The sequence below is a fragment of the Ctenopharyngodon idella genome, chromosome 14 (assembly GCF_019924925.1).
Source record: "Ctenopharyngodon idella isolate HZGC_01 chromosome 14, HZGC01, whole genome shotgun sequence".
NCBI lineage: Eukaryota > Metazoa > Chordata > Actinopteri > Cypriniformes > Xenocyprididae > Ctenopharyngodon > Ctenopharyngodon idella.
This window is the reverse complement of record NC_067233.1, coordinates 15,469,901-15,496,495: the sequence shown is the minus strand read 5'-3', so window position 1 is coordinate 15,496,495 and position 26,595 is coordinate 15,469,901. Positions and strand designations below refer to the sequence as shown.

General features: G+C 36.4%; 1 protein-coding gene across 1 annotated transcript in view; it reads left to right on the top strand.

Annotated features, from left to right (window-relative positions):
* ldb2a (LIM domain binding 2a) overlaps nt 1-26,595 on the top strand; it is a 61,881-nt gene that overhangs the window by 30,347 nt on the left and 4,939 nt on the right. Inside the window, 7 exon segments of the mRNA XM_051859733.1 lie at nt 7,434-7,606; nt 11,368-11,490; nt 14,530-14,562; nt 14,564-14,614; nt 16,685-16,808; nt 21,008-21,061; nt 21,723-21,856. Of these exon segments, the coding sequence (XP_051715693.1) occupies nt 7,434-7,606; nt 11,368-11,490; nt 14,530-14,562; nt 14,564-14,614; nt 16,685-16,808; nt 21,008-21,061; nt 21,723-21,856 (692 nt within the window).

The following is a 26,595-nucleotide window of genomic DNA, read 5'->3' as shown; positions in this document are numbered from 1 at the left end:
TGCTCAGCAACTCCGTTCATCATATAAGGAGTGCTCCTCACACTAAGTACACAGGAGACTATACTCACTTTTGATTTTAATACAGGGGGGAATGATATAAATAATATTTATATAAAATAGAATTGATCCAAAACCATAGTAAAGACCTGTACTTTTGAAAAAAAATCTAAATCTAAAATAAATGCTGTTCTTTTGAACATTCTTTTCATCAAAAAATCCTGAAAAAATGGCAATGGTTTCCAAAAAATGATCATCACTAAAGACTGGAGTAATGACTGCTGAAAATTCAGCTTTGCTGAAGAAATTAAGAATAAATTAATACCTAATAATAAATATATATTAATAATAGTCAACAATATTCCTGTTTTTACTGCATTTCTGATCAAATAATTGCAGCAACAGACTTTTTTTTTTTTTGAATAGTTTTGGGTAAATAATCTTTATTTTATTAATTATAATAATTATTTGAAACTATTTCTATTGATTACTTTTTAGTATTGAATTAATTGTATTTATAGACAACATTCTCTACCTTCATAAACCGTCTTTTATTTATTTTTTCCACTGAATTTGTCGCTGTGCCTTTTGGAATTGAGTGAAGAAGCGTCATAATTAAGTTGCCTACATTTTGGAACAGGCTTTGAATCAAAAGCGCACATGTGATGCTTAAAAAGGCTGAACTGAGCGTGTAAGTGGCTCTACATTTTTTTTAAACCTTTCCAGGTGTTTTATAACATAGCTCTGTGGTTCCAGGTTTATAAAATTAAAAGTGATGAAGTATTGTTCAGGCTTAGCTTTTTGGAGGAAATTCACCTCTCTTTCCTTCTCACAATACACTTTTCCCAGCATGCTTTGTACTGCAGAGCACTGCATTTGCTCTATAATCATACCAGAGCAGGCCAAACCTGTATGATTTTATTTCTTCTGTGTAACACAAAAAAGGAAGAGTTATACTAGTTGAACTTTCCCATACAATCAGTTCCCATGAAAACTGAGACTTTAAAGCTTCAATAAAGAAGCAAAATCATTGTATAAGCGATATATGACAGTGAGTTCCAGAGAGCTGGTAACCACTGTGACCGGCTGTGATTCATAGTGAATTCAATAACTGGATCAGTCTGATTCCTTTTTTTTTTTTTGATTCATTGAAATGATCAGATTCAATAGGTTCTGATTGAAAAGAATCTGATTGAATGCAACAAGAGCATAATTTTGTCAAAATTATCAGTGAATACAACTTAAATTTTAATCTGGGCGTCACATGAAGCTGTCGTATGACTTCTGAGGACTTATATAGATATAGTGCACAAGTCATATGAGCCACTTTTATGATACATTTATAGTGCTTTTGTTTCCTTTTTGAAGCTTGAAAGCACCAGTCTCCATTCAATGTAAATGCATGGATAAGAGCAACTGGTAGAAGTCAGAATTTCTCCTTTTGTGTTCCACAGAAGACAGAAAGTCATATGGGTTTGGAACGACATGAGGGTGAGAAAATAATGGTTTTTATTTGAAGAAGAGAAAAGTTTGACCTTTGTTTTGCATGCAAAATCACTTCTGTCTGTCTTTTATTTACTTATGTTTTGCCTGTCTCTCTGCATAACCTTTCTGTCCACCCCTCTGTGTGTTTCACTGTCTCCCTCTGTCTTTCTCACCGTCTCCCCTCCGTCTGCTGTGCTACTTGAAACTAAACTCCTCTCTTGTCTTTTTGGCTGCGAGTGCTGGCATCCGTCCTGGAGCCTACGCACAGTGTGAATTAATGTGCCTAATTAACACGACGTTAATTATTTGTAAATTGCGTGTTTGGGTACACATTACTTGAGAGGCATATGTTGCACGACGTGTTAGCCGAAACAAGTGACTGCTTAATCCAATCTCTGGAGTGCTCGCTTCTGTAGATGGGCCAATCAGTCTGGAGTCCCCTCACAACATGCAAAAAGGAGCCACACATGCTCGTACAAAAAAGACACAGAAAAACATGTGGGTTATTGTCAGAATCCTGCTGAGACTGACTTTTATTTTAAAGAGAGACTGTTTGAAGTGCTCCCCCTAAAGGTAGCAAAGGAAACTCTATGTCCCACTAGGACTTTTCGCCATTTCTTTCTTACAGTATCTGGCACAAATGGTTATGAATACAGCATGAAAAAATAAACAAGTGTGCAACGGTGTCAATATGAGTGGAGAAATTAAGCTTACCCTGAAAATGACCTTGGTTAATACTGGTACAATATATTTCAGAGTTATGTGGTGATTTGTGTGTAGGCATTAACAGTGTTGAGGGTAACGCATTATAAGTAATGCAAATTATGTAATCAGATTACTTTTTCCAAGTAACTAGTAAAGTAACACATTACTTTTATATTTGCAACAATATATCTGAGTTACTTTTTCAAATAAGTAACGCAAGTTCTATTGTCCCATTTACTGACTTGACATCTCTCCTGCCCCCATGTTGAGAGAGATCAGGAGTAAAGGTTCAGAGGTGTTGTGTGCGCTGTGTAAACATGAAGGTTATTGTAGTTCTAGGCTAAATGTGTGCATTTATTCATCTTGCACAAAAACAGATTCAGTATTCCACAAAATGAATAAAAACAGTGAAAAACTCAGAATATTACGCCAACCTTGCAATATTTAAATATGTTACAATGTTAAAATATACTTGATGTATTTAATCTCACTTTATTATCCAATGTCTTTGCTGCAGACCTTTGATGATCCAGTTCAGCTATACTAAAAAGCAAAAATGACTTTAGATAAACATCACATTTGTGTTTTCATTTTTTTTGTTTTTTTTCTGAAGTGGCTGCATCCAAAATCGCATACTTCCCTACTATATAGTAGGCAAAAAACAGTATGTGACAAAAGAAGAATGTCCGAATTCACAGTACTCATGAAAGAGTAGGCAAAAAGTACCACTTCCGGCGAGATTCTTAAGTGTGCATACAATGAACACTTTACTATCCCGTCAGGCCATCCTTCTGCAATCCAGAATGGCAACACAACAAAAAGGTTTGTTTGAGCTATGCCCTCTACTGTACAGGCTTGAATTTGCATTTACTTTGGCCTGAGGCTTATTTATTTGCCATTTGGTGTGAATGGGCTTTTGTAGGCTATGTGTTTTTTTTGTTTGTTTGTTTGTTTGTTTTTTTGTTAAAGCTGCAGTCTGTAACTTTTTTTGGTTAAAAATGATCCAAAATCAAATTTTGAGCAAGTGTTCAAAACTATCTCCTTACCTTAGCTCGATTCACAATGGTAAGCCTGTAATAATGTTTCCTAATTTGGATGGTACTGGTGGGTTTCCGCGGGAAATTGGAGCATGCAGTCGTTCGTCTTTGCATCATTACGTCACGTCTGTTTACATAGAGAAGGAGTCCCAGCTAGTAGGCTATATGGCATGTGGTCTGGAGGATGCTACAGGCGGCGGATCATTTATTGCCTTTTCTCACAGCAGCTACAATAATTGAACTTATCATTTTGATGCGGATTATAATCCAGAAAGGTCCAAATGACAAACTTCAGTGACAACTGGAGATTCACCTGTAGTCAAAAGCAAAAGACTTCGGACTGCGGACTGGCTACAGAAATTGAAATCTGCATGCTAATACACACTAAATACACATAGTCACGCAATGCTGATGTTGTTAACATTAACAATTTGAGAACAAAGTATAATAGTAATATTAATTTGCAAGGTTTGATGTGATCTGAGCTAAGCGATGGTTAGATTTAATCACCATTCAGCGTGATTTATTGTAATGCTTTTTTTCTCAGATGGTCAGAACAAAAGTGGCAGACATGTTACTTACTTGCTCAGATTACATTTTCTGGTGAAAATTCTTCATAATTTCAAGATGTAGAATCTGTGATTCCGAAGTACAGTATCCACACCGGTGTGGTGACTGACAGCAAACATTAGATTCATCCGCACTGAGGAGCCGTGCCGATACACAACCCACATAAAGATAATAATTCCGCAAATAACTGCAATTGCAGGTTTCAAACAGAGATGGCGACAAAGAGGCAAAACTTACGGACTGCAGCTTTAAAAAACAATAAATCAAGCCTAGCCCAGATGAGAAAAAGAAATGCAAAAGTAACATATCATATTACTTTCCACTGTTCCACTTTCCACTTTCCAAAGTACTGTTACTTCTTTAGATAGTAACACAATATTTTAATGCATTACTTTTAAAAGTAACTTTTCCCAACACTGGGCTTAGTCCTATTTATAGAATATCTGTATTCTCTGTATTTGTTGCAGCGGAGGTCAATCCCTGGACGATATATTGGTATTTCAAGAAATTTTCATAAAAAAATGTCAGCAGTTGAAAACAAACTGGACTCCTGGCAATAGGTTACCATGTATTTATAGACTGGCCATAGGATACTAAAACAGACCAAGTGGTTAAGGTTTGTTTGGTTAGCACAATCCAGTTAGCCTTGGATAGCTTTCTCCAGCTATTATAAAGCTCCTTGTGTGTTCAAGCTGCCCTGGTACCACCATGCACAAACGCACACGCTTGTCTGTTATTTTAGTGTGTCTGTGATTTTATGCCCCATGGTTAGGCATAGGAGCCGCTATGCCACAGTGCTCTAGAACTTTAGCAGGCAGTCAGGTGTGCCTGCAGAAACAACATCTCCCTTCAGCATGACACCCCTCGCTGTCACTCTACCTGTCAGCCTTTCATTTTGTATCTCTCTCACTTTCTTCCTCTCCGTCCCTCCCTATAGTGCTTTATTTGCCTGTATTCTGTGCCTTTTTTCATTCATGGGCATTTCATATTTATTTTCACTGTCCCTTCGAAGCGCTCTACCATTCTCTCTCTCGCACTCTCTCATTAACAGTCAGCTCTCGTCGTCGGCTCACTCTGTGTCTTAACCACTAGGGAGACCTTCATTTATACGCTCAAGCTAGGGCTCTCCCTCTATCCCTCCCTCCCCTCCTTCCTCTTCTCCTGTTTTTCTCACTCTCTCCCCCTGCCAAGTATTTATGTGTTGATTTAGTCATGCCAGACTTTAGCCAATTTAAGAAACAGGCCGCGTTTGCAGCTGTTTCATTTTCTCCTTCTGCCCGTGCAGTTTTAACCGGTGGCGGCAGTGCCGTCTGTCTTAAGGGAAGCTGGGTAAATGAAGTTCTCTCTCTCTTTCCCTCCACCACCCCCGTTCCGCTCCCTCAGGGCTGGTGGCACAAACATAATTTCTCTCAAAGGGGAGTTTGACTGTAAGATGGATTATTTCTGCCTGAAATCAGACGCTAAGCTGGATAAGGCTGCTCGTCCGTTCAGTTTCAATATTAAAATGATAAGTTAACACTGCAAAGCCACTCGCAAAAAGTACAAGTTGTCTCTGCAGGCGTGTCTGCTACTTTCTTGGCCAAAGATGTCCAGCTAAATGTGCATTAAAATATTTTGTAAAACTTTTCAATGGGTGACTCAGACATATTCATTTTTAATATGTTTTATTTGTGTATACACTACCATTCAAAGGCTCAGTAAGATTTTTTTTTAAGCAATTGGTACTTTTAATTCAGCAATGATGCATTAAATTATTCAAAAGTGACAGCAGAGATCCCAAAAATATTAAGCTGCACAACTGTTTTCAACATTTATAATAATAAGAATTTTTTCTTGAACATTAAATCAGCTTATTAGAATGATTTCTGAAGGATCATGTGACACTGAAGACTGGAGTAATGATGCTGAAAATTCAGTTTGCCATCACAGGGATAAATTACATTTTAAAATATATTTAAAAAATTTTTATTATATTGTAATAGTGTTTCGCAATATTACTTTTTTTTACTGTATTTTTTATCTAAAATGCAGCCTTTGTGAGCATAAGAGACGTCTTTGAACAGTAATGTATAAAATATAATATAATAAAGTAATATAAATATAATATAAATATAATAAAGCTAACAAGATTTAGTCAAATTTATGATTCTTGAATTATGTTTAATTTTCTTACTCCATTGTGATTTATTTTGCTATTTTCTTTCTGAATTAGTGAGATATGTTAAAGTTAAAAAACTAAATATATATAAAAAGATGTATTGAAAATATAAATCTTACAATTTTGCTTCCCAATTAAATTTATTGTTGTTTGTTATTATTGAAGACTATGATTTGAAATGATTTGTTGCAGGGTGTACTTTCTGGTTCAAGAACATTTTTTTTTTTTTAGTGAAGCAATAATATAAGCAGAGAAAAAAAAAAAAGAACCATGCAGATATTCCTGAGGCCACACATCCGGACAAGGGCTCTGTCTTTGTTTGTTCATTGTTAAACAACAACAAAAATGTTGCATAATTATCTCCAGCTGCAGGGAAGCAGAAGTATTCCAACTTTTTGAAAGACCTCAGGCAGGTTACTGTAAACAGTTTGCAAAAACAAATGATCATACTTCATATCAGTTATGCTAATCTTCAACAGTTGTTAACACAATTCCTAGTCTTACCATCTCGCTGGTGAAGTGTGGTCACACCATGTGTGTTAATGCAGGATCATTTCTGTCTGTCTATTTATTAGTTTTCTTTCTGCCACAGAATATTTTCAATGTTGCATGAATGCTTCATAACAGCATCACAGAGCCCAGTTTTACTTTTAGGGGGCCAACTATATTATACCATAAAGTGTCTTATGTACCTATTTAAAGCACAGACATTTTTGAAGTAGACAACCGGATACCAACCAAACTTGAGTACAAAATGACATTAACCAAAAGAAAAGGGCCATGGTGAATTTTGAAATCGGCACTAGGAGTCCAATCCAGGGGTCTGCCACCCCAAAACCGAACGTCCCAGCTAACAGGGAAATTTGGCTAACATTCTGGCAAGGTTCTCTTATGAACAAACATTCTTCCAGTATGTTAATAGGATGTGCATTCAAAGTTTCCTGGTCTAATAACGTTACCACAAAATTGTTATTTGTACATTGTTCATGGAACATTTTTCCCTGAAACGTTTTAACAATTTTTGATAGTTTCTACTTGTTTCGGAGGGTTTAAGTATACAACAATGTTCCCTTCCCATAATGTTTGCAAGATCATAAAATGGAATTTCCTTTAACATAATCACAAAAAAACAGACATTTGTAAAAAAAAAAAAAAAATGGACATTTTGAACGTTCAGAGAACATTCAGAAATAATGTTTTTTTAGTATAACTTAATGGGTATGTTAGCAAAACAGAACATAATTTTTGTTAGCTGGGATACTATGAAAATGCTGCAAAAACAAAAATACTTAACATTAAAAACAGAAATGTATAATTAAAATGTATGTGTGTTTAAACTATGATGTCCGATATTTGTGAACAATTTGTAGAAACTGAAAGGACTAAGAGTTTCAAGAAATGGCTTGGATGTGGGGACCAACATCTTAAGTGAAAATCTGAAATGCAATGCAATGTAAATGACATCTTGTTTCTCTCCTCAGCAATCGGGCGGACCCTCATCCCTCGTTACTTCAGCACGGTATTTGAGGGTGGCGTGTCAGACCTCTACTACATCCTGAAACACTCCAAAGAGTCCTTCCACAACTCCTGCATCACTGTAGACTGCGATCAGTGCACCATGGTCACGCAGCACGGAAAGCCCATGTTCACCAAGGTAAAGAGGGAGAATGTGTGTGTGTGTGTGTGTGTGTGTGTGTGTGTGTGTGTGTGTGGAAGGAGTAATGACAGTTATCTGTTTCCTTCAGTTCTTACATTCCCTGTGATAAACCCTGTAAACTTCTAATAGAACAAACAAATATGGCAGGCTTGATCATTTACTACTTTAATCATAGCCATTATTCTGTGTGTTTACTGATGGATGTCGTTTGGAATCCTCGTGAAATATTTGAGGCAGCTTTGGACTCTGCTGAGAAAGCTCTTTATAAATCTATTACTCAGTACTCACTCTGTGTGTTGTCATATACATCTGATTTTAATTAGTTTCATAGTCATGGTAAAACAAAAAATAATAAAATCAAGTTGGTGAGATTTCATTTTCTTCATTGTCTGAATGCACTAAAACAAGGACACAAAAGTAAGTATAACAGACATTTTATTGCATTCATGGTCATTTGTTAGTTGTCAACTAACTGTTTTATTGATTAAATATGCAGTGTGCAATTGATCTAAACCAGACCAACAGGGTTGATGATATCACTTGTATCATTAGGGTCACTTCCCTTTGACATTATAACTGTTGACATATGTTGTATTTCTATTAGTGTGAAGGATTATGCCTCAGTCAGGCCATCTGGGTCATCTGGAATATAAGATAGAGGTCTTGATACTTCATCACTTTTTCAGCCTGAATTCCTGCTGTCTTAATAATAATAATCATAATAATAATATCATTATAGCAGTGGTGTAACTTTGTTTTAAAAAGTGGGTGGGACAGGAGAGTGTGCGTGTTGGAGTTGCTAATACAATGCTATATCCGATATGTACAATTACAACTGCAGAAAAAATAACATTACGATGTCCAGAAATCAATTTCAATAGTACATTGAGAACTCATGTTTAATGTGATAGTTTCATTCTTACATCTACTATATCTATAATACAATGTATTGTTAGTCCAAAGATTCTTTATGTTAGTAATTAAATACATAGATCCACAAACAGTGTTCGTATTCACTAATGGTCTGGTGGTAGAACTTTTGTTAACCGTGTCAGACGTTCCAAAGATGTTCATCAATGATTGTATATCAACAGCAGGGGCATGTTTGTGTGCATTTTGTTTTGTGATTTCACCGGTCTCTAAAAAATGGCATTAAGCAATAGATTGACACGCTCGTCTGTGTGAGCCAAAAGAGAACATTGGTAATGAACACTCAGCATGATTTCAAAAACATCACATTCCAGTGCCAGATCACCTCTTATTTAACACAAATGAACATCAACTGGATATATTAAAGGTCACCTATTATGCTAAATCCACTTTTACAAGGTGTTATATGGATATAAATGTGTGTTAGCAGAGTGTGAACACAACCACTCTACAATGATAAAAATCCATTCACTCCTTTTTTTTTTAAATCCTCATTAAACCAAAGCAGTCTCAAGCAGACAAGCCGTTTTGATTCTCTGAGTAATGTGACGTCACATTACTCATGCCCCGCCCACGGCCGCTGATTGACAGTCCTGAATTACCATTGTTTCCGCCCTCAGCGAGTTGTTCGCTGTTCGCCATTTTCCCCGCGCTCTAGCAGCTGTAGTGACAGCAATGTCTGGTAAGTAATTGAGATGTTTTGTTGTTGGATGTAAGAGTGAACATAACAGTCTTCATTTACTGACATCTGAGCCGCTGAACGCAGTGGATTAGTTTTATTTTTGAAGGGAATGCGCCACAGATCTAATATACACATACGATTTCTGTAACGTTGCCTGCTATTTACGTTCACAGACATAACTGACTGTGTTTATGTGAACTGTGTGTTTTTGTGTATTTGACAGTGTAAACAAAACAAAAAATGTGAAAGAGAAGTCACTCACGAGACATGACGTCTGACAGCCAGCTGTCTGTGTGTGTGCGCTTCAGACAAGTGCGCTCACAAAACGATCCATTAGAAGTTTAAACTGATATAGCTTTAAAACGCGTGAAAATAATAAACTTTAATGATGAAAGAAAAACTATGCTATCCGTGAGTGTTCGCGATATAGATGATAATCAAAACCAAGCAGATGTCTTGTTTGTATGTGGCAGAGAATCCGTGATCGGTAAGAACTGTAATCGTAGAGAGGGGGCGGGGCACAGCAGCTCATTTGCATTTAAAGGCACATGTGCGAAAACAGCCTGTTTTTGACTGTAGTCAGAAATGGGTATTTACAACATGGATTTATAAATGATATGAGGTATTTTAAGCTGGAACTTCACAGACACAGTCTGGGGACACCTCAGACTTAAATTACATCTTAAAAAATGTGTTAAAAAATATATACCTTAATTTGTATTAAGGTATATATCCGTGCAGCGAGATGTTTAAAAAAAGTGGTGAGGACAGTATTGACATTGCATTATAGTAATAAAAAATAATAAAAAGCTATAGAATTATGAAAAAAGGTTAAAGGTCATCGGCCCATTGTGGTTTGGGTGTAATGTCACACACTGAATGGTTAATAAAATGGCTTTTAAAGATCTGTCAGCTGTAGTGGACATCATGCATCAGAGGGTTAAACCACTTATCAACAGATTTTATGTTTCCACCTTGTCCATCAAGCACTTTAGATTATTTTCACATACTGATATGGACTAATCCACTCTAATCCATACAAGAGCCCATGTACTTATTATAGACATACAGAGGAATAGAGACCCGCTAGTCTTTGAGTAAATGATTACAAAATCTCAGCTGTACTCTTGTGCTGCATATATCCACTATTAGACATTGTTTTATTTCTATAAGACATATGAAGAATCCCCTAGATTTCAATATTCTAACGATTGGCTAGACCGGTTGAAATTTAAAACACATCCTGAAGCAGAGCTATGGAGCAGTACAGCGATAGAGGGAGAGGAAAAGACAGATGCTTTCATTTTCACTTTGCTTTTTCCTTAGCATGTTACAGTGTTGAGAGATGGTGCTGAACAAGGGGTGGAAAGACAGACAAAAAAGGAGAGTGAAACAAGCAAAAAAAGATTCAGAGAGCAGGAAAAGCATACAGAAGATGAAAGAAGTGGGGAGAGCGAGCAAGAGAATGTGAAAAAGTGTGGTCATGTGATGGCGCTGTGCTCTCCCGCCAGATTCTTTCTTGTTGATCCTCCAGAGACCATCTGTGCTGAGGGCATTGATTAGAGTGGCTCTAGCAGGATTACATCTTTGCCGTTGCCATGCCAACTAATCAGCTGACGCTTCCACCCCCCCAATCCCCCTTCCTCTCCCTCCCTCCCTCCCTCCCTTCCTCCTCCTCATCCTCCGGTTACCCCAGCAACAGAACATTGGGGCTATGAGCAGCGCAGCTCTAAATTCAGCAAAATGTTTTTCTCATCCTGTTTTTTTTTTTTTTTTTTGCTTTTTTTTTGTAATTGCTAATGGTTTATGGCCTCTGCATGTTTTCAACATTTTGTTGTTTTGTGTTTGTGTAAGCTCGTCTCAAGTATTTCCATTTCGTTGGCCTTCAGTTCAGGTATACAACATAAATACCTTTTATTAGGAAATAGCTTTAAAACTCTGTCATCTGGTATGAAAAGCCTAACTATTCTGACATATTATCTGAATTGACTGTATATGCTGTATAAATCTCACTTGCATTTGAGTGATGCATTTTGAAACTCTCTGAGTTTGCATTTTTCTCTAAACTTATTTCATCATGATAAGAGAGATATCTAACACACAATACATGTAGTCATCATAGATTTCTCAATGTTTGCATTCTCAGGTGTGTACGGAAGGCAGGTTGATTCTGGAGTTCGCCTTTGATGATTTGATGAGGATCAAGACGTGGCACTTCAACATCAGACAGTATCGGGAACTTATCCCACGGAGCATTCTCGCCATGCACGTGAGTTTGATATCAAATCTCCATCCTAGGGCTCTACTATCACTTGGTTTGGTTGGAGATGTGTGTGTGCAGTATATCAGCTATTTTACAAGGCTATTCGATTTATAAAATTTAGTTTTGCCGTTTTTTAACTCAAATGTTACACTACCATTACGATTTTTTAAATATTTTTGAAAGGCTCTCATGCTCATCAAGGCGGCATTTATTTGATCAAAAATACAGTAAAAACAGTAATATTATTAGAATATTATTCAGAAATCATTCTGATATGCTGATTTGGGGCTCAAGAAACATTTCTTATTATTATCAACTTTGAAAACAGTTGTGCTGCTTAATAGTCATAAGAACATTGAAATATAATTGTTTTGTAACAATGTAAACGTCAGTGGCGTGCACAGACCTCCGCTGGGGCAGGGGCATAAGTGCGTTCTGAGAGCATTGTGGGTGGGTCAGTGTGTTTTTTGCACTGATGTCCGTCTTATTTATTATGAATAATTTTTTCTTTTGGTTTGCATCCATGAAGTTTCTAATAAAAAGAAAAAGTAATATAAAGTGTTAAAAAAAAATAAAGTGTCATTCATTTCTAAAATATTTAATTTAACTGGATTATCTAAAAAAAAATAGCCATTACCAAATGATTAGTAAAATATAAACTGTTATTGTTTATTTTTAAGCTAAGATTTTGGGTTCAGATCATGAGTGCACCCTCTACACCGGAGCATCGCATCATGCCGCAACAGCTCCAGGTTGTCTAAACTAGACGCATCAAAGCGAAAGTGTCAAATCCATTTGTACTGTTGTTGGAAGTAGCGCAAGTGCATGGAGCACATCAAAAATAGAATGGGGCATCAGTTTAGTGCTCACGTTTGGTGTAGACACGGTGTAAAACGGAACTGACAACGTAGAATAATTCTACTTTATACTTATTTTACATATGGCAAAAATTAAGAAATTATTTAAAAAAAATAATTGGATGAAAATATATATTTTAAAAAAGTACAATCATGCCGACGTACTCTGATGAAGGAAATTAAGCGACTGTAAATCTCGTGTATAATTTTCTCCTTTTAAAGCTTAGCTTTTAGTGACTCATTGCTTTTTAAGCCCAATATATTGAGCTTCATATCACATATAATTTTAGACATATAGACATATCACATAAGTTTTAACTTATCACTCCCCCTTGTAGATTCAGAAATAATAAAAGTTTTAGAAAGTTTGTTCACAGCAACTTATGAAATTCACATGCTCTTAAATTGGGCCCTTTGGGGCCCTGTGTTCTGGTGAAGAGGGAGAGCGAGTGAATGAGGGAGAAAGGGCTTTGAAAGATTTTTGACAGGGATAGTGCAAAAGTTTCTGCAGCATGTTTGATCAACTTATTCTTGTACACAAGGGTAAAGCTGCAAAGAAATTGAGTCAAAGTCATCTGATCAAGGCTAATGAGAATATGAGCAAATTGGAGGAACAGTGTTTCAGAAGCTCTATACCAGGGGTCCTCGAATAGTGGGCTGCGGTCTGGTTCCAGACCCTGGCTTGGTTTCAACCGGACCGCGAGACATTATAACAACGATAGCATTTTACCTTTTCTACAGTTAAAAGTGAGCAGCACGTCAAAACAGCTGAGCAGGACACACCACAAGCGCTCAGGGTCGTTTATGGCAAACGCGCTTTCATGCAAGCCCTTTCTGTTCTGTGAGCATTGCTTCTCTCTCCTGCTAAAGCGGCACATTGAGAAATTATGCCTTTATTTTAACATCAGTAGCAGAATTACAGTGAGCAGCAAAATAGATTGATACTTTCTCTAAAACACTGCAGAAAATGAGAATGCAGCAAATACAGTTATTTTTGTCTGTGCATACATATATGACTCAGACAGTTCAAATAGACAAGTTTTTTTAACAAGACATTTTTTCATCTACTTTTAGCAATATTAATCAGCAGGTTAAGAGCATTTCGTAATAAACAATGTTATAACTGGGAAAAGTGGCAAAAAGTATTTGAAGATGGCAAGGAAAGACAACTAAAACTTTGAAATTACTAGTTAACTTTGTTTTCTGCTCATGATGAGAGCGTTTTGTTTTTTTGTTTCTTTAGATACTTATTTTAAGTGAAATATAAAAATTGTCCAGAATTCAAGAGGAAAACCCTGAACCTATAAAGTATCTTTTCTGTCACATGGCCTTCTGCCATGCATTCTTTATTAAAAATAATAACAGCCTGATAAAACATTTGATCTTACTTTCTAATATTCATATCCAATTGAGGTCAACTGATGAAATTTATTTATTTATTTATTCATAACTCTCAGACTTTGGCTCTAAGGGCCCAATATAGTCATCTTTGATGACTATTTTGACTCTTTTGGATTTTTTTTTTTCTCTTTTTACAAAGTACTACTGCTGCCCAGATGGAAATTTAGAACTGTTGCATAAAAGCGTTGTCCGAACCTCCGCTAGAAAGGAAATATAGAGACCAGACCTCTTAGAACTTTAATTGAATACCCCTGCTCTATACTTTGATAGTTTACACTGTTTACATAGTTTACAGTGACAGGAGCTCAATGATTGGCTGATGTCATTGCTATGTGATTAAACTCATGCTGCTTAACACAATTTACCTTGATGAATCTGGCCAATAATTTACCAGTAATTACAAAAACAGCATTTAGTTTGTAATTCATAATGAAATGCACTGTAACATTGCAATTTACATTTAGTCAATCAATATTATTTAGCAGCTGCAGCATACTCCTGAATCAATGCCCCAAATCTGAATCAGAAATGTATTCAGTGTAATCACAGTGATTCAGATAAATTGCATAACTAGAATCTCTCCAGCACAAAGAAATAACAGCACATCTAGTGTTACAACCACCACAGACATAAAATCTGAATATAACCGTGAATATGTGGTCACATCCAGGGTCTCATAAATGAAGCATGAAAAAAGCCATATGTGTTGCTTTTGGTCAATAACATGCTGTGGGTTTTGGGGGTGGGTTTCTATAAAGTGATAAGGTTCCTTTTTGACTACCTGCAGGCACAAGACCCTCAAGTCCTGGAGCAGCTCTCGAAAAAACATCACCCGCATGGGATTGACCAACTTCACCCTCAACTACCTCAGGGTAAGCAGAACAAAAATTCTTTTGTTCAATCTCCCTTACAAAAAAGTATTGTGGAGATACCATGATCCATTGATGGTATCAAATGATAATACCATGGTATTTTGGTATCTTGTATATGGCCAGGGACAACGCATCCGTCCATCCTTCCATCCATCTATCCATCCATCCATAATTTTTGATTCGTCATAATTACCGCAGAAATACTGAAAATATCTTATATATAATATGGGGGCCTTTGAATATTGTGTTGGACAACAGGATGCCATTAAGTCAAACAGGTTGAGAACTACTGCTGTATACCATGGTATGTGTCCAAAAATCCACAATATTACCCTGGTTACCCTAATTAAACATGGTAATTCCTTTTCATTTTTGTATTTTACTATTATTCTTAGACTGTGTATAGATATTAAAAAATCGTAATGTAAAATATGTATGTAAATTTGTACATTTATATGTGACTAAATGTGTCTGTGTGTGTGTGCGTGTTACCACTGCTCAGAATTTATTAGCCTGCTTCATGGCTGCTTTGTTTATTCTCGTCATTTCAGTGTGAGTGACAGCTCCGTTTTGCAAATGGGAGAACAAGAGAGGGAGAGAAAATGAATTGGATAGAGAGAATTAGCATAACATTAATGAGCGTTCCCGTTTGAGGTGCAGCATTGTGGGTCTCTCTCTGCGCTGAGCTCGAGCACAGCAAAAAAACACAAACTTGTTTATCGCGAGCTGCTTGGAGAAGCGAGGAAAAAAGGCCCTTTCAAGGTTTTCGGAACAGCCGTTTTTCTCCCACTGAGTGTGTCTTTCTCAGTTGTTGTTGGTCGCATTAAACGCACAGCCTCACTTATTAATGCAGAGTTAAAATGCAGCGGTGCAGCCTAAGCCGAATTGTGAATTAAATTTGGATTTTACGCAGCTCTTGTAACAGCAAGTCTGTGTGCCTCAGCCATATCTGCACCTTTTGGACAGGACAGGAGTGTTTTTGTACACTGTATTTTTCACTGCACATAATCAGGCATAATATGTGACCCTGGTCCACAAAACCAGTCATAAGGGTCAATTTTGAAATCATCTGAAAGCTGAATAAATAAGCTTTCCATTGATGTATGGTTGTTTGGATAGGACAATATTTGGCCGAGATACAACTATTTGAAAATCTGGAGTCTGAGGGTGCAAAAAAATCTAAATATTGAGAAAAATCGCCTTTAAAGTTGTACAAGTCCTTAGCAATGCATATCCACTCACAAAAATACATTTTTGATATATTTACAGTAGGAAATGTACAAAATATCTTCATGGAACATGATCTTTACTTAATATCCTAATGATTTTTGGCATAAAAGAAAAATAGATAATTTTGACACATACAGTGTATTGTTGGCTATTGCTACAAATATACCCATGTGACTTATGACTGGTTTTGTGGTCCAGGGTCACATATTATATGGTATATAATATATACCATCATGTAGTGTATATATACCGTATATACTGTCATATGTTTGTATTTAAAAAAAGGAAAAGGAAACACTTTTTGACTGACTTAATTTAGGGGTCAAACTCAGGGCTTTTAGCAGCGCACTGTAATTCCCGTAAACAAGATAATTTTTCCTCTCACCGGGGTAATTTCTCACGGTCCTTGCATTGGCTTGCTGTAAAAATACCTCGTAAAAGTGACTCATTAGCGTCGCTTGAAAAACCTGCATTTGTTTTAGCACGTTTATCAGTAGATCCACACCGAGGATGTTTCCTGTGCTCGGACGCAATAAGACCACTGTCCGGCGAGATGGACAAGGAAGCTTGTAGGTTTCCTTGCATTCAGATTAGAAATAGCCCTGCTCTGTGGGCCCGGATCCAGATATTGTTTCCCTGGACCTGTGGAAGTGAGAGGATACAGCAGCGTTGGGATACAATCCTGTCAGAGGGAAATGATTTGTGTGTGTGTGCTTATCCATGTGAATTTCAGGCCACCCGCTGTGTGATTTTAATGATAATGTTGTTAAATCTTTAAATTGGGTAAACTGGCAGTAACTGATGATGTTTCATGTGTATGTTTGTGTGTCTTTCTTTCAGTTGTGTGTCATTCTGGAGCCGATGCAAGAGTTAATGTCTCGACACAAGACCTACAACCTCAGCCCGAGAGACTGTCTAAAGACCTGTCTGTTTCAGAAGTGGCAAAGAATGGTGGCTCCTCCAGGTAACAGCAAATCACTGTCCACTGTTTTACGGGACTCTCCTAACGGCAGTAATTTGTGCTCTGATCTGATCTTTACGGATGTGTGTGTTTAAAGTCATGGTCTTTGGGGAAATAAGCTGTAATTCAGCTCTTCAATGGGCCCTATCAGGGAAAACGAGTGGGAATTCTGTGGTTTTACACTCTTTGGTGTATATTATACTAGAACATACATCCTGCTCATTTTGAAGTGACCCCAAAATGTTTTTGGACACTTAAAGTGATAGTTCACCCAAAAATGAAAATTCTGTCATCATTTACTCACCCTCAAGTTGTTCCAAACCTGTATAAATTTCTTTGTTCTGCTGTACAAAATGAAAGATTTGAAAAAATGTTTGTAACCAAGCAGATCTCTTCCCCCCTATGGCAGTCAATGGGGGCGAGATCTGCTTGGTTACAAACATTCTTTCAAATATCTTCTTTTGTGTACAGCACAACAGAGAAATTTATACAGGTTTGGAACTACTTGAGAGTAAGTAAATGATGACAAAATTTTCATTTTTGGTTGAACTATCCCTTTAAGCCAAACATAAAAAAATTTGAATGTCATAGCATTAAAAAAACAACAACAACAAAAAAAAAAAAACAAGTGTTTGTTTTAGTGTGTTTGAAGTGCAATTCATTTATGAATCAGATAAATTAACTAATTAAAATTAATTCATTCATTCATTCATTAATTATTCATTTTTGTTAATTACATTTATTTTGAATTTATTATAAATTCAGAAAAAAATAAAGAAATAATTGTTATTATTATGAGGTTAATCATAGTTTTGTATTCTACTGAGAGATAGAATACATCAAAAAGATCAGTGAAAGAATCTTTTCCAGATAACATTTTACACATTCATAAAATTTTATTTTTCATATTTCAGTATAAATGGGTCTTTATACATAAGCAATAAGGTACGAGAGGCTGTGCTGTATCGTGAATAAGTCACCGCTGAAGGGCGTTGTTAGGCACTGCGCGAAGCCCCTTCAGCCGTGACTTATTCACGATACGGCGCTAGCCTCGAGTACCTTATTGCTTTTATAAAATGGTATAAAACAATACAAATATTAAAGCCAAAAATATGTAACGATGCAAATTTCATAAAATAAACTCTTACTAAAAGCCTTCCTTCCGCCGGAAAAATAGTCCCTGACCATGAACAGCAACAGAAGTTACATTATTACTAGAGGTGCACCGATACTAAATTTTTTTCTTAAGGAAAAAAAAATCTCTCCTAAATAATGTTGCAAACTAAAGGTTACAATTAACAAGAGAAGTTTTATATTCAGCTGCTGTTTATTTTTAGATATAATAATTACACTCAAATAAAAACTGAAATGTTTGTATAAAACTTAGTATCACATAAGGTAGTTTTCATAAGGACTTGTTGTCTTCATGGCAAATTTACACAAACCTAATTAACAGAAAATAAGCTCCTCTCTAGTGTTTTTTTTATATGTAGATAGCTAAGGAACTGTGAACATTGGAAAATATTCCTGAGGTAAATTTGACATGATGTGACATATTGTTCACAAGCTGTTTTATTGACGTCTTTCCGCGGTTGAAGCACAAATAAAGTGATTACATGAGACGTGATACATTCTGGCAAGTTGTACTAGGCTATATCTTTCGACATACCTCTGATGACCATGCATGTTTTTCGAGAGATAACTTGTACTGAAGAGGAAGAAAAGACTCATTACAGCGGCATTACAGCGACCTGACACATCACATTTAAGAGTGTCAAAACGCCATTTATTATTTGAATTTCATGATAAAATGGACAGAATTTGAAAACTTAAACTTTTATTCTTATCAGAAGTAACAAAGCACAAAGCCTTTTGCGATTATTGGATGGGAGGCGCTACAAATAAAAACGCAGACCTGGCAACCTTGGCTTGAAATACAGGTGATTCACAGGGTCAAAAAGAGCCTGCTATTTTCAAACTGTTAATGCGTTAAGTTCAACACAAAAGCTGGATTGCCAACTGCCAAGAAGAAGAAGAAGAAATTCAACACAAGAGTGATTTTCTTCACACACAGTATGTATGAGTTGCAGTCTGAACACGTTTTTCCGCACCCTTTTGATTGACAGGATATAATCGGCCCTGATCATTGGCTGTTTTTAAACAATCGGCCGATGGCCGATAGTGATATAATAATAGCTTTTATCGGCCGATACCGATTGTTGGCCGATACATCGGTGCATCTCTAATTATTACGCCATTAGATGGCGGCACAGACTGTCTTTATGAGTGTGTCAGTCAGTAGCGAAGACTTTTATATTGAAAAGACTGAATTGTTGTGAACACGGAACAAGATGCAATTGACAAATGCTTTGACTAGCACTGTCAGTCACAGCAAAACCCCTTAACTGTTAAAAGGACAAGATAATACATCGGACATATAAACAGATTTTTTATTATGAACATAGGACTGACCTGAAGAAAAATGCTGAATGCAGGTAATAAACTCGCTCATTCGATCTCTTTCTCACAGAACATAATTCAGTAAGCTTCAATGAACAATATAAATTGAGAACATACAGTTTACGTTGCTAAGAGTGGTTGCTAAGGGTGTTGTGTAGTGATACACAGAACTGTTGGGTGAAGTGGTCATAGCCGTGTTTTATTGTGAATAAAACACAGCTATTGACCAATCAGAATCAAGGACAGTAACTAACCGTTTTATAAATGTAATTGTATAGTTGCCTTTTATATTTTAGGCAATGCGTCCCTCGCAAGGGCATCATCATATGTAGGCATCAAAAAATCCTTGGCATCAAATAGACATTTATATATATTTATGTGTGGCAAATAGTCCCTGTAGTTATATTGTCCCTAAGTTTTTGGGGCTACTATGTCTAATGGAAACATAATGTTGACAAGTCTGTGAGGTTTTATAATAGGCATTCTCTTTTTTCCACATATCCTTTCTAAAAACTCTTAAATACACCACATTTGGCAGATGAAATCAATAGGGATTAGACATCAGTAGATATCTCTTGTGTTTGATGCCTTTGTATGTCACTTGCATGTTCCTCGAGGTCAAATCAATCAATAACAATGATTTAAACTTGTCTTTAGAACACACAAAGGGTTTACATATACATTATGATTTAAACAGTGACAACATGACATATATGGGACTGAAAACACATCCTCCATCCGCTCCCTGTGGATGAAACCCTGTACGACCCCCATCCACTCGTTAGTCGTCAGCACTGGCCTTCTCACAATCTGTATCGAAGTGGATCTTCTGTAATTGTCGTTTCCTTATTAGCTTCGCTTCCCTCTTTCCTCCCATTCTTTTAAAATCTGAAGAGCGTTTGTATTCAGGAACAGGAAGGAAAGAAGGTTGCCTTTATACACTGATAAGTTTTTTGGCCCTTTTTTTCACATGTATATGTGTATGTGTGGAAATGAGTGCGTTTTAGTACGTCATTCACACACTTGCACTGATAAACAGAAAATCAAAACAGATGTCTTTGTACAGTATGACTTTATGTGAAATCTGTCATACACAAACAATGTGGAAACATCTCCCTGGGTGTGGTTAGAAAGAACCTCTAAAATGTATTTCATTTTCAGGCATTATTGCATTCAAATTTACATTAATGGCTAACAACTTTAGCTAACTTTTATTTTTATGTATACTGTATATAGTTTGGGGTTGGAAAGATTTTTTAATGTTTTTGAAAGAAGTCTCTTATGCTTACCAAGGTTGCATTTATTTGATGAAACATACAGTAAAAACAGTAATATTGTGAAATAGTATGACAAATTTTTTTATTTCTGTTCAAATTTATTTTAAATATTATTTATTCCTGTAAAGCTAAAGTCTTCAGGATCACATGAACCTTTATAAATCATTCTACTAATTCTGATTTGCTGCTCAAGAAACATTTATTAGTATTTTATTAGTCATAAATTTACAAAAAAAAATGTGTGTGAACTAATTTATGTTAAGGATTTCTGCATGGGCGAATGAGACCCACTGATTTTGTAATGAAATGTATATATGTGTATTTGAAAAAAAAAATCATTTCTGCTGTTATCAGCAGTCTTGCCATTTACATTTGCATATGTCTTCTGGTCTTGGATATGTATAACTACTTAATTTATTATAAGTATCATCTGGGAAATAAATCTTGCTTTGGATATGATTTCAGCTGGACATCCACAGAACTTCAAAACGGAAATTTTCCCCTCAAATCACAAAAAAGGTACTCGTCTCATCTTCTGAATCATCTTTTAATAGGGAAACCTGTCTAAATGGAAACCCATGAAATACATTTTCTCTCTGTTTGAATCATGAATGCTCAGCATAAAAAGAGAGACATTACTGTTGGATATTTCAGCAGTTTGTTTCACAGAAAATGGTATATTTGCTAAAACTTAATTAGAATTGTTTGTTTCTGTATTTTAAAAAAAGGTTACATAAATTTGTTACATAAGACACAAGTTATCCAGGACTTATAAATCTCATTTTAAAGACAGTGTTATTTAAGTAAACAGCATTTAGACATTAATGATATAAGCATACATGCATGGCTGAAGAGACTGCATTGCGCACTGTTGAGCATTTATGCAAATGAAAGCAGAGGTTCTTTCTTACTAGTGCATGTCTTGGGAGATGTTTGAATGCTCTTTAATTCTCTCTCTCTCTCAAAAAAAAAAAAAAGAAAAGAAAAAAAAGCATGATGCATTTGGTTATCTTTCCCTGTGTAATATGTGTTTGCTTATATGTTGGAAAAGTCTTTTTTCTTCATTCGTGTGCATGCGCTCGCATTGTGGCATGTTTGTGAGTGTGGATGTGTGCATTTGTGTTTTATTAATACTTCTTATTTGTGTGTGCATCCTGCTTGTGTGTTTTGCGGAGAGCAGAGCCCACTCGACAGACCACGACCAAGAGAAGAAAGAGGAAGAACTCCGCCAGCAGTGCGTCTAACAGTAGCCTAGGCAACAGCGCTGGCGGCAAGAAACGCAGCCCTGCCAACAACTTCAATCTGACCAGCCAGGTACCTGTAAGCATCAAATCTTCTTCTTTACCCACACACACATTGTAACCATCCAAAACGTTAATGCAATTTTGCTCAGATTGCTTTCCTAAGGATATGATTATGATTATGCTGTCAAAACACATATTAAGTGCCGCTTGTAGTTTTGATTCACAGCGATAGGTGTTTGACAAGAGCTTATTCCGTCGTATCCCTGTAGTTCACTCAATAATGAAAAGCTCTGTCATTTTTACTCACCCACATGTTATTAAAAACCCACATGACTTTGTTTCTACTGTACAACACAAAAGGTGACTTTTTGAAGAAAATTATTTATTTGCATCATGTCTTTATTTATTTGTTTTTCATTCATTTTTCATTCTTTTTAGTAGTAGTTTTTTTATTTTCAATATCTGATGCCAGTATCTAAAGAATGCTCAATATATAGCCTACTATTACTATATACATATGATATAATATAATATTATAAAAAAAAATATATATATATATATAAAGATATAAAATATGAAAACATAATGCTGAGATTATAATTGCTGAAATTAAATAAATATTTTATTTACACAGTATTTAAAGAATGTGTGTTATAAACAGTTCGTGTGTGTGTGTGTGTGTGTGTGTGTGTGTGTGTGTGTGTGTGTGTGAGTCTGTGCGTTTTTGTGATTTATGAGGACACAAATTTGTATAATGACATGGGTATTACACTGGTATTATGACGTAAACATGAAATATGGGGATAGTTCATGAGTACTCATATTTAAAATAGCTTCAAAAACATACTAAACAATGTTTTATTAAAAATGTAAAAATGCTGAATGTTTTCTGTGATGGGTAGGTTTAGGGGTAGGGGTAGTGTAGGGGGATAGAATGTACAGTTTGTACAGTATAAAAACCATTACGCCTATGAAATGTCCTCACTTTGATAGCAAAATAAACCTGTGTGTGTGTGTAGATATACAATGAAGTCAAGTTCCAAAATGACATAAAAAGCACCAAAAAATATCATACAAGTAGTCCATATGACTTCTGCACTATACTGTATAAACCTTCGTGGCATTCGCCAGCTCTCCTTTGCACATTCATGAGAAAAGTAGAAATGACTTGATTCTTTTGAGTCAAATCTTTTCAGTGAATCAGCTGATTCATTTTACGAAACCAGATTGACTTGTTTGTTTATAAATCTGACTCAATCGGCCCGGTTCTCAAATTAAACTCACTGATTCAGTGATTCGTTTGCAATGGTCAGCGGCCCACTGAATGGGATTATCTTACTTAAATTCAGTCTATTCCTTATGCCCTGTCCAGACTACACGATTTTAGCCCAATTTTGCCACAATCTGCTTGATGTAGGGTGTCGTGGGGATTTGTAAATGACAATGGGCATCGTGACGCAAGATTCTATCGTTTCAGCTCGTGTAGTGTGTCATAGTGGACGATAACCGATGCTGCATCTGCAATGCTTCACGATGACACAACAGAAAGGCTTGCATGTTTAAATTTTTTTTGATCGTCCACGACGAGTTCCGTCACATGAGTGACACTGGCCAATAGGAGCACAGAAGCGCCTTCCTACATGCTTTCAAACATGCTGAAACGAAAGAGAGACAATGGTATCATTCCTGCTAGGTGGAATTTTACAATGGAGGAAATGTTTGTGGAGCTATCGATCAATACTCCTGCGTTTATGATGTTTCCCTTTAAGGGACTACCCTACTGCGACAGAGTAAAAAAGGTAAATAAAACATCTACCTCAGTTTTCTTTGGAGGAAATCCAAATATCCATGCAATCCAGATATGTGTCCACTTTTGGGCTTTTCTGACGACAAGACAGTGCAAAACACGCTGCCATCCATTGTTTGTTTACACTCAGGCACCTTCTGTCAGTCGATAGTCCCGCCTTCTAATGACAGAATCCACATGGTTAAAGACAGCAAGCGATAAATGGATGGGTAGCAGCGTGTAGTCACATGTTTCTGGTCCATGACATGACAAGATTTTAGGAGTCAAAATCATATAATCTGACACAGTGACTATCGTAACCGACAAAAATATTGTGTAGTCTGAACCCAGCACACACAAAACTACTGTATGACTTCAGAAGACTTATATTATAGTGCATGGGTCATATGGACTACATTTATGATGTTTTATTGTAATTGCATTGAATAGTGTAATTACAAGTGACAAGCACCATCAAAATTTCTTTTTGTGTTCCACTGAAGAAAGTACGTTTTGGAACAGCATCATTGTGAGTAAATGACAGATTTTTCTGGGTGAACTTTCCTTTAAAGTGCATCTTGTCTGAATTGATTCTGCACCTTTTACAACTAATGACACATTACAGTACTGTTATGACATGATATAGTAATGTGATATTAGTTTCTTCATGGTTTGAGTTTTGGGCCGTGACACAAATGTAAAGCTTATTCAATTCCAATGCCAAAGTAAATACACTCTCAGCACCTTCACAGAGAGAGACTCCTTAGCCCTCATTTTCATTTCCTATATTACCCACTTACAGTGTTTAACCCCGATTCAGAGGCATTTATCCCAGAGTGCCTCTTTATCCCCCAGGCTTCCTCTTCAGGCATTACTCTGGCGGTTGATGTGTTCTCCCAGTTTGTTCACTGCAGGGTCAAACACAAAACGCACGAGTGCTAAAGCTGTTTTTGGGGAGTGGTATTGTGAGGCGGTAAATTTGTTTGCAGATGGATGATGGGATTTGTAGTGCATGGCTTTTCCCCTGGAGTTCAGGGACAATTGGATACATGAATGCCATAGAGGAGATTAGAGAGAAGAGACACTCGCGTGTTCCAGCTCAGTCTGTCAAACCCAGAGCTGTTTGTTTACATGCTCTGATGGCACAGCCTAAAAACTTGTGTATAAATTATGATTTTGTTTTTCATTACAAGAATTGTGTGTGTGTATATATATATATATATATAAACAGGCCATCCTGTTCGCTTGATATTTTTCGATATCTAGAGAACAGGATGGCCAGTGCCTAATATATAGTCAATTATATACATATTTGTATTATATTATAAATTTAAAAAAAAAAAAAGAAAAACGTTATGAAAAAATTTTTTAATTGTATAATAAAATTATATATCTATATTAGAGTTATGTAGTATTTCATACAAACTATTATAGCATTTATTTATTAAAATAATTAATTTGCTTACTATTTTTCTATTTAAGTTTTACAAATTTTAACTTTTGTGATTTTTATTGTTTTTTATATTTATATTATTTTCTAATAGGCTTTTCATATAATATTTATATTTTTTTCCAGCTTTTTAGATTTAGTAACAATAACATCCCTGATCTGTATTATATAAAAATATAATATAAAAATATATAAAATCTCTCTTTGTAGGTAACTCTAATTGCATATATTTTGTCCTGCTTGTATCTAGCCAGTGTCCATCACTTTGAGGGCACCAGACACATTCACACAAGCAGCGAGAAAATTGTTGGTGTGAACAACTGGCTCTGTGCCAGCGCTCATTATCATATAGATCCAACACTCTTCATTTTACTCCCCATTCGAAGCGGCGAGCCTCATTGTAAGCAGTGTCGCCATGCGTCGTGGAGAGGAACACGCTGGTTACATATGTAGCGTGGCCACTTGGCTTTGTCTGTGCAGTCATCGCATGCTGCCTGATCGGCCTCCTACGTGAGCCCAATCACAATGAGCTGATCATGTGATCACTGGGTTGGGGGGGTGGGGTGTTCTTGTATTGAACAGTATTACAACACTGCCCCCTTGTGGTCATCTTTTTAGCCTGAAATTATGATTTCAATAGTATATGACAAGTTGGACAGTCATGCGTGTGTAACATGCCTGGATATGTGAATGGGTTGAAATTTTCTCCAGTCTTAGAAAATGGTCGGCCTCAACTGAGGGCTTTCTGTGCACCTCGAGCTCAGATCCAGGGGATGCGGAGCCAGTTTGAGAGCAGTCATTTAGGCTAGGCAGGTAGTCTGTTTGTTTAGCGTGTGGGTTTAGCCACAGGCTACATCTAATTAGACAAGAGCACTGGACAGCCTTTCCATTTGATAGCAATTAGAGCTCTTCGTCAAACCACCAGCTGGAAACCTGTAGGTTGCGTGAGCACGTCTGTATGAGTGTGTGTGTGTGTGTGTTAACGTTTGTGATCCTGGCCCCTGGTTTAAAACCCAGACTGCAGGGCGACAGTTGCCGTTCAAAAACAGATGGCAAATTCAAGGCTCGTTGGCAAGCGCCATTCAGTTTTTTTCTAATCGGTAACATTTCAGCTAATGACTTAATTAGCTATGCAAATTGACAAATCAGTGTGTGGATATTGTTATTTAGTCAAAAAGCCCACCTTAATGAATGAGCGTAATTAAGAAGCAGAGGGGTGGGAAGGACTGACAGTGACTCCGGGGTCTCAGCCAAACCCCTCACGAGACGACACGAGAGTCATCGCTCAAATAAACTCAGATGCAACAGTAAAAGAGCTGAATCAAATGCAAAGTGTTCAGCTCCAGGAGTGTGAAGGGTACGAGGACTCTCACAGCTGGAAACCGGAAAATTAACAGGAAAACAAGGTGCACTTTAAGGTTCATAAATCAAAAATGTATCATCGTTTCCACAGCAGTACAACTGTTTTCAACATTGATAATAAAAAATAATAGGAATAAATTACATTTTAAAATATATTCAAATAAATAAAAACTTTTTAAATTGTAAATGTTTTTGATCAAATAAATGCAGC